Source organism: Elaeis guineensis, chromosome 11, assembly GCF_000442705.2.
Source record: "Elaeis guineensis isolate ETL-2024a chromosome 11, EG11, whole genome shotgun sequence".
NCBI classification, from domain to species: domain Eukaryota; kingdom Viridiplantae; phylum Streptophyta; class Magnoliopsida; order Arecales; family Arecaceae; genus Elaeis; species Elaeis guineensis.
Genome location: NC_026003.2, coordinates 108,974,609 through 108,984,401, shown reverse-complemented (window position 1 = coordinate 108,984,401; position 9,793 = coordinate 108,974,609). Strand labels below are relative to the sequence as shown.

The 9,793-nt window shown below is 40.6% G+C and overlaps 1 protein-coding gene across 1 annotated transcript; it reads right to left on the bottom strand.

Annotated features, from left to right (window-relative positions):
- Positions 1-3,044: 3,044 nt before the first annotated feature.
- LOC105054244 (subtilisin-like protease SBT3.5) lies at positions 3,045-7,018 on the bottom strand. The gene is given in 12 exon segments (XM_073245612.1): positions 3,045-3,665; positions 3,668-3,763; positions 3,852-4,023; positions 4,155-4,269; positions 4,359-4,622; positions 5,181-5,242; positions 5,377-5,768; positions 5,771-5,989; positions 6,080-6,235; positions 6,375-6,472; positions 6,564-6,667; positions 6,884-7,018. Coding segments are annotated over 12 exon segments (2,232 nt in total). The 5' UTR covers positions 6,992-7,018; the 3' UTR covers positions 3,045-3,219.
- Between the last annotated feature and the right edge of the window lie 2,775 nt (positions 7,019-9,793).

Below are 9,793 nucleotides of genomic sequence, written 5' to 3'. Positions count from 1 at the left end.
AATTTAAGGCCATGTGTGGGAACACAGGTGAATGGATATCCTTGTCAATCATAGACAACACGAGAGACGGCACAAAAGGTATTCCCATCTTATGTCTTTGCTAAATTCCTTTCATTCCCAGCCCCACAAAAGCACTAGGCCATTGTTGGCACTCGGCACTAAGAAGATGCCTCTCTTTTTGGTAAACCAAGAAGATGCTCTATGGTGCCGCGTGGGGCAAGGGGTTTGAGTGGATTTTGAATTTTATTGGTGAGAGCACTAACTTGAATGATAACTTGGTGCTAGAAAGCTCTTGGTCTTCTTGAATAATTTCATTTAGGATTTTGAAGTTTAGTGGTGAGAGCACTAACTTGAATGATAACTTGGTGCTAGAAGGCTTTTGGTCTTCTTGAATAATTTCATTTAGGCCTCCCAGTTCTTTATTGACCCAAGAATGATAGACCAAGTAGTGGATGACTTGAGTAGTGATGTAATAACATGGGAACTAATACCATTGCATTGCCGAACCTCCGGATGGTGATGATGAACTCCTTTGCAAATAACTAATTCTGGGTTTCCTCTCAATGTGATATTGATATCCCTTCAGTGTATTTCAGCAGAGTTAACCGGACCTTCTTCACCATGTAGATGAGAGCATTGGTGGTGGGGTAATGATTAGACTTTATACGCTCCGCGTGGTAGTTGATTTATGACATGGGATAATGCAATTTGTTTGATTATGAGGAGAGACCACTTGATAATCTTTAGTTGTAAGATTCGTGATCTATTCATAGCTGTCAAGTAGGAGAAAAACAACCAATGCACATACACTACAATCTAGGCCAGGGCTGGATTGTGCTAATTAGGTAAAAAGTTGTGGTGACAAACATAGATGTTAATAAGCTTTCTACAAGGATTCAGATAGATTTGGGTTGCTTAAGCCATCAACATGAACATTCACAACGACATTTTTCCAATTCTGATCCAATTACTTTTTTTTTTTTTGATGTAAAGGGAGGGTACTAATCCCCACCCAGTTTTTATTTATGGATAAGTTCACATATTTCCAAGATCAAGATGATAGGATGGGAGGTGTGGTCATAGTAAGGATGGGATTCTTCATCCCTTGAGATGAGGAGACGAGGTTTCTGAGGGTTAAAAGGAGTCTGCTAATATAGCCACCTGACGAGATGAGGTGACTAACAAAACTTATCCTTCTTACGTAAGAAAAAATAAAACTGATCCTCACATGTGGAATAAGCCAAAAGACAGAAATGTGGACAAGAGAGAGCCTGGATGCTTGCCAACGCCTGAATCTCATATTCCCTGATCTATTGCTTGGAGGTCTTCTACACGCTTCCTCAATTCTGACCAGTTGTTAATTGATTTTAATTTGTTTTTACCTTAAGCTTGGAACCTTTTGCTTATATTGTAGTATGCTGTATAGCCCTGGAGTTATCAATTTCTTTTACAAAGAAACTTGATTTCCCACCTTTTCTAAGTCAAAAAAAAAAAAAAAAAAACTTCAGACATCAAAGTTCTTACCTATTTAAACTCTTTAGAGTTACTTCCAACTATTTATAATAACAATCAGTAAGATCTCTAATGAAATTGAATGTATGCAGTCCAACTTTTCGTGGCAAAATTTTGGAAATTTAGCGGACTAAAATTGATCCTCTATTGTCTACAGCGTTCCCTGCTTCTTTTCCTGATCTCCCTTCTTTTTTTAGTTTGGCAGTTTCTTTTCTAGGTACCTCCTTCTGGAGATCCTTGTTTTTGTGTCATTTATTATTTTAATGAAGTGGTGGTGACTCTTGGACAAAAAGAAGACTTGCCATTAAAAAAATGAAGCGGAGCATCGATGTGATATGTCTGCTAAATTATTGTGTGAACTCATTCTCTTAGCTAGCTGGCTTTATAGCTGAGAATGATTGCATGACATTACAGCCTACATGATAAACTTATTTGATTGAGACTTAAATGGACATGAATAGTAGAAGACTGCTTGATTGTTGATTCTAAAAGAGGCGGAGGACTGCTCCATTGTGAAGCGGTAGAAGTCAATGGCATGCGATGTTGTGCACTTTGTCAGGAGAGAATTTGTTTTATATATACATGTCTTAGTATATATGCTAATTGCAAAGAGAGCTATAATTATTGCATCCCTCTCCTGTCGGGGAGAAAAATCCATTTGTGCATAATAATATGTATATATATTTCTCTAAGTGTTTGAAGTGAGTAGTTCTTCCATATATCATTAATTATCTTTCCACCTTTATTTTCAAACAATAAACTTGGTATGTTAAGAAAATAACAGTTATACTTGTTGATTGTGGATAGCTGCAAGGGTTAACTAATTGTAAAATGTGCCGGCAAGTTGAATGGTAGCCTTGGAGTTGCACCTCTCTAGTTTGGGGGAGTTGCATTCAAACTTTTAGAGATGGATAAATTCTGTGTCATGTATGCAAAATTAGTGGTCAGGCATTCCTCTCTTTCTTTTGTTTTAATTTTTTTTTTTTATAACTATATTGTATTAGTATCATAATTACCTTTTTATTTTATTTTATGTTATTTTTTTGCATATGCTTCCCTCAAAGTTTTAATTTTGTGTCTATGATAATTTTTTGTTTTGCATGAACACCCTTTAAAACAGCATTTTCTGGTCAATTAATGTACCTTTGCACCAGCTTAGAAATCATATCTTTTTCTACCAAAATAACATAAATATCTCTGAGCATTAAATGGTGTCCACTAGTGGATTAGAGATCAGCATTATTATTTGTCTATTTCTACTCTCTACTTCAATTGAAAAGTTAATCTTTAACTACAATCAAATGACTCTTATCACAGTTTTGGCTGATAGTTATTAATGGCTATGGTATCGAGAGGAAATGATTAAAAAATTGAAAAGGCATTCATTCAAAATACAAAATTACAGGTTCATGCAAAAAAAAAAAAACAAAATTTTCAAGCAGTACATGCATTTTTGTTAAGGGATATTTTCGGCTACTGTCAATATTCATAATGCTCTCACATCAATGATTTGCAAGTGAATAGCAGCTCAATTAACATCCAGCTAAGATAGTTCTTATTCCACATGTTTCCAAGGTAAAAAACTGAGTAACACAATAATACGCAATATTTTACGAGCCTTGAATCCAACATGAACATTTCGTACTTCATACAATCATAGAGAACCGGCAGATATTCTCCAATTGGTTACACAAGGTTTAGAAATTTTTAAAAGGTGTCTGCATAGAAGTCCTGGATAATTGTGCGAACTGCAATCGGAATCCTCACAGAATGCGTCCCATCAAACCAAGTCAAGCTTCCGAAACCGTAGAACCCCTGGGCCTTGTGAGTTGGCATGAAAGTTACATTAAAAGTCTGAACCTTGCTTCTTGCATTGAAAGCAAGAACAGAAGGTTGCACCACCATCTTAATGCCCGGCGGGATTTCAAGTGCTGCCTTGTAAACTACTGCGTCAACCTTGCCCACATTTGTAACGGCTCTCTGAACCATCACAGTTTGCCGAAGATTAGGGATGGCAATGGAAGGAAGATTCAAGTGATATAAAGATCTCTGTTTGGGGTCGCAGCCACCTTGTAGGCCAAAAGTACATTTAAAGAACTTGAGGTACTCTTTAGGATTGATGTCATACACAAGGCCAGGATCCAAGGCTTGTTTGGGTTGATTTGACCCCCACCATAGTCGAAAGGATCAGCAAGCTTACGTGGAACCCCCTCTGCCATTATTGGCTGTCCATATCTATCGGTCACGGATGCTTCATGCAACATATATCACCCATGCATACGTAAGTGCAATGCTATGTCAAAAGATGAGAGACGTAATTTAATTTGAAGTCCAGATACCTGTAGTAATAATTGCTGATTTAATAGCTGCAGGGGACCAATCAGGGTGCGATGACTTCAGCAATGCTGCAATCCCAGCCACATGTGGGCATGCCATGGAGGTTCCGCTGTCGAAACCATATGAGTCTCCAAGGGCGGCCAATATATTGGTTCCAGGTGCAGCAATATCAGGCTATTTAAATTTCAAAACACACAGGCACGCCCACCATGTTTTAATGATCATAAAAGGGGGACGTAAACTATTGAAGAACTACGGCAAAAAATAGAACGATGGATGGGCTATGCTTGAATGCATGCATGTACCTTGAGCAATTCAGGGTATGATGTGCTTGGCCCTCTGGAAGAGAAAGACGCCACGCTAGGTGATTGCACTTGCCCAACAACACTACGCGTTGGTTCTATCTTCACCATTGGTTTCCTATAAATCATCATCAACTATTAGATCTTTAAGAACACCTAAATTTATCTTGAAAAAGGTTGAAGTTGGTAACATGAGGAGGATATCACCCCACAGAATCGATGTAGTCTTCAATTTGCCCCGCAATCGCGACGTCTACTGCGATGCATGGGAGACCTTGACATTGGAGAAGATAATCCATGAGGAAAGAAGTATAATGCCCAAAAATAACACCCTTGGCCCGAGCACGCAGCACGGTTCCCAATTGTGTGGCCATGACTTGTCTTGGAATCGTTGTATACACCGTTTCCAGATCGAAACACAGAACATACTTTCCAACTACGTTAGTACCATTCAGAGACTCCTCATCACAGCTGCCATGAATTTTCCAGCTTTCAGTCTCAGATTATGCTTTATATAGTCGTATTTTATGCTAAGTAAATGAAATTTTCCCTTTTGACCAAAGAGGGAGACATATTCTTGTTTGTTAGTGTTTCAGAAGTCTAAAAAGTCTTTCGTCCTTTATCAATTTGTTTTGTATCTATGCCCTTATCATGTCATTTTCTAATGAAGATTTACCTGGACATATTTTTCTTTAAATTGCCCTTATCTAGAGCCATACATCTCTGATCCATGCAACAACTCAAAATCTTATCTAAAAAGATTAGTCGAAAAATATCATTCAGATTACTTAGTCTATATATATCCAAAATCTACCCATTATAGGCCTTTCTACCGGGCAACAAATTTTATAGAACCCAAGTAATTATATTGGCGGTTTTTTATAGTTCCAAAAAAAAAAAAAAAAAAACAGAGAACTTATCATCCACTCTTTTTCTTTTATTCCATGTCTCCCTACCTGATAGATGGCATAACGATACGGACCTTGAAACTAGTGTAATAATACAGAGGCCAACATTTTGTTCCTCTACCTTTTCCCATAGACTAGTTCTTTAAACTGGTCTTTGTCTGGTCTGTAGAATGCTCCTTGGCCCTGCACAAAAATAAAAAAAAAAAATAAAAAAAAAATCTCATACTTCTACAAAGGGAGCATGATACATAGTCTATGGTCCTACATATAATTAATCAAGTCTTTGCAAATCGCTAAACAGAGGGACAATATCATACCACCAACTTTTTATTGTTTCCGAGGGTGATGACCGTGGGGAATGAGCGGTCGATCGAGCTTGCCGCTACCGTGATGACCCACGGGACCTCATTATTAAGAGTCTGCGGCACAGGCCCCTCGTTTCCGGCAATGAAAGCCACCGTGATCCCCTTCATAACCGCAGGCAATGAACCAGCGGGATATCCATCTCCATGGATCGACAGGGATATGATATCCACACCATCATGGATAGCATCATCAAATGCCTTGAGCACCGTACTGTCGTAGCATTCCCCTGCCTGGCCCCAGCATGCCTTGTATATGGCCAGCCGAGCACGAGGGGCGCCTCCTCTTACCATCCCGGCACCAAGGCCATGGAAGCTTGCGTTACTCACTGGCACACCAGCTGCGTGGAAGCTGTATGCGTTCCATGAGTATTGAAATCCCGGGGAGACATGTATTCACCTTCGAGGTTCTCCGCCGAGACGCCGCCGGCATAATATCGAGCTCCGACGATCTTCCGACTGCAATTGTTGGCACCAAATGTAGGTTCTACCACGCACTTACCTTTCCACCGTGATGGTATGGGACCATACCCATGGTCACTGAAGCTTCTTGATTCTGGCCATACGCCTGAGAAGCATACTTCTGCTATCAGAATATGCTATTTTCTACTAATTTCATTAGAAAAGTTTGCTTGACCTTGGTTGAAATTGGCCTGACCTGAATCGATAATTCCAATGATCACACCATCTCCGTAGTTAGCCCTGGAGAGTAGTCCTGTACTTTGGTAATAGTTTAGCCCAAGGAAGTCCCAGCTCCGAGTCGTTTGAAGTCGATGCACTCTATTTGGCATTACGCTAACGACTTCAGGCAACTCTGCAGGACAAAACACATACTAACAACTTGTATTTTTGTAGCTCAATTTAGATATTATCAAGCTCTAATGTGTTTGTCCTACTTGATAATGAAAGTCTTTTTTTTTTTTTCAGAGAAAAGATAATAAAACACATCGAACCTGCAATATTATTTGCTTGTGATTCTGTAAGCCATGCGGCGAAGCCAGAAAATCCATGCTTGTAGCTGTAGACAACTGATTTGAGAGCTTCCTCCTCGCTGAAATGCGACGTTGGAGTTTAATTTTGTTATAATATCTAAAAGAAAAGTTTAACCAAAACATAGAAAGCAGCCTGAGGAGCAAAGTTACCTCCCGAGAAGAGAAGTCAGCATCTCATGGTGTGATGCAGTAACGAGGTCAGGGTCCTCATGTTTTTTTTCTCCCAAGTGCACAATGTACACCTGATCAGAAATCTAGAAGAAAAGAACCACTTGCTATAATTTCTTTGGATGCCCACTGCCCACCTCTTTTCTGGTAGGGAATAGTGTACTACGCTTATATATATATATTTTTGTGAAATGAGACTGGATGGGATTTAAGCAATCCTTCCTAAAAATAAAAAAAAAAAAAAAAAGGAAAAATCTACGAGCCGAGGGCATTGCAATGAGATAATAATTCATGAAACTTACTTTACTTGATTCTTTATTTGATGCTTCGACTCCGAATAATATCTTTGGGAAGAAAAGCAGAGTTAAGAATGCTAGTAAAGGAAGGGAGAGAGGACGCTGGGAACCCATTTTTTGCTTTAGGGAAGTGATACGGCCTAAAGCTTTATTTATAGGTCAATGGCCACTTCCGCAAAAATGTGTTGCTTTCAATAGTGCGAGCAATAATATCAAATCATTAGCCAATTGGATAATTCACCTTCTTTGGTTGCCACACATTTGGTAGTGGAAGATGCTGGGGTGGCCACTAATTAGGCCAAAAAATCCCACCCAAATGGAACCAGCGAGAGAAGGGCAGGGGATGTGGGGTGTCTTTTTCAAGTTCACACTCCTCAGCCTCACTCATTGACATATCCTTGTCGTTGGCAAAGTCGTAACTCGTCAGCAACGGTGCTTTCTTATCTAGAATCTGTCTCATACTAATAGACAGTATATTTCTACGGTCAATTTTATCTAAATTTTGCTCACGGTCGTATCTGCACTAGATTAGGAAAGAATCTTTTTAGTGATCTATTACTTACAATGGATATGCTTACGGACTTCTACACCCAGCTTTGACACATAATTATAAAAAAAAAGAAAAAAATAAAGGTACTGCTACCAATCACAAGTGATATTTTTGTTCAATTCATGGGATTGATGTGGTAGTCAATGTTAGACCATATTTCATCCACCTGGTGATGAGTCCACTCCCGCAGACGTGGCAGACACCTAGCATCGTGGCATGAGCGACTGACACACGAGATCAAGAAAAGATCATATGGTTCAGACGATACCGCAGATGTCGGTGCCTAGCCGACCACTTGTGTTAGGACGGCAACCTGCTTAGGATCATCTGACAATGTCTCGCCAATTCCATTTTTCCGCTTCAGCTCCCTGCAAGCTATCCGAAAAGCGGATATTTTTCGGAACCTTCGACACACGAGTTTTGTGGACCACAAGCTCTGCTTCGACACACGAGTTTCGTGGACCACAAGCTCTGCGCAGCCCGCTGACACCCACTGCCCTGTCGAATGTGGGCGACAGACCGTGCAATAGAGCCTCTGATGCCCACCATCCTAGCTCTGATAGTCACTACTTCAACTCCGAGTCCGTCATTTGGCAAACTTCCTTGGACCAAAAAGAGAGGAAGCCAGACTAAGGGGGGATTCTGGACTCACACTCACTCCATTTTTCTCTACTGTTCTCCCTCTCCGATCGATATTGACTTAATCATCAGGGGAACCCCCACCTTCTTCTCTAATATTCGTGGTCTTTTCTTACAGGTTCATGGTGCTTCGATCGTAGATCAGCTACTCCAGCTAGGCAAGAGCCAGCATTGCTTGATCCGATCGCTCTCACCATATCATTCAGTCGGAAAAGGCATAGCAATAGATTGGCGCTAGAGGAAAAGATGGGGGCCTAGCCACCCCATTATTCTACAGAAAGATGGTGAGGACTTGGTCTCAAAACCAATTCACTATGTCGCGACGGCAGTCATCACTGCACCGCAATCCTGACGGATAAAGCATCAGGGAGCAAGCTCCCCACCACCCAGCTACCGTCCATCCAGATCCGAATGCTACAATGGCAGAGCAAATCTAGGCACTCACCATTGCTATACAGCAATTACGGTAGGACAGTGTAGCAGGGATGCAAGCTTTCCCAATGGCCCAGTCTCGACGAAGCTGCTGGTTCCACGCAGAAGAACTCGGACGTGGGCAATGGTGCTCATACATGGCTTGGGCTTCGCACCATCGACCGCATCCAATTGAGCCAGCCCTATGCTGCTCGTTCGCATACCTTCAAAGTTTTGGGAGAGATGATCGACGAGATCAATCGTTGGAGCCCTCCAAGGAGGACTCTACCTCAAGTCTCTCCCTTTGAGGAGAACTCCACCTCAAACCAACATCAATATCGTCCCAACAGAGAGACAGACTCGAGAAAAAGGTCTGGGCATCGAAATACCTAAACAATAAATTGTTGAAAAACATATCCCAAAAGCCAATCGTTAAGCTGTTGACAGTTGAGCAACCAAGTATTGTAATTGATTTGTTAATAAATAAAATATATATTTGGTATTTTCATCATAAGCATTCATCTTCTAATGAACTCCGTTGTTATGATGAAGTTCTTAGGAGTATTTAAATTCGATAAAGAGAGAATTTATCGATTAGTCCTTAAAATTATTCACGACCAAATGATAGGCTGTTAATAAGGACGACAGCTTCTATCGAGCATAGGTCGCTCTAGGCCATATGGGTTGGTTGTCCTCTTAACCAAAGAGTGTGGAGACACTGGTATGGCATACAGATGAAATGTAAGGGTACATCGTCATTGAACATGACCAACTCTAGAGCATTCTACTGTCGAGAATGTCTCTGATGCGATATAGGTATAAGTGTCTCTTAGACCTGAGATCACCTCAGTGACTTGCAAGCAACTCACTGTGCTTTGATACTGGACTAACTGAATTTTTAATTCAGTGATGGAAGGCTTCTAGGCATAGTCAAGTACTTGCGAAGTCAGAGTGTGATCAAGATGGGATTGACCACTCCAAGAGTTGGAGAAGAATGAGTCACTGTATTTCAATTTAGCAAAACCTTAGCCAGGGTAATCCATCAGATGGATTTGATATTTTGAAATACAATGTGGACAACCTGATCAGAGTTGACAGTTGAACTCTGAGGTATCCTATGATCATTTTGGTCAAGGAGATAAATTATATGGAAACTATATCCGCATGGGTTCTAAGGATGTTGTTCTACACATTCGACCTATCCGATCGTCGGATACCGTTGCTAGATGGTCACTTCGATTGGTACAAAAATTTATTTCTGTACTACCGGCTTAGGTTCGGACCTATGAGGTCACACACATTAGAGTTCATGATCC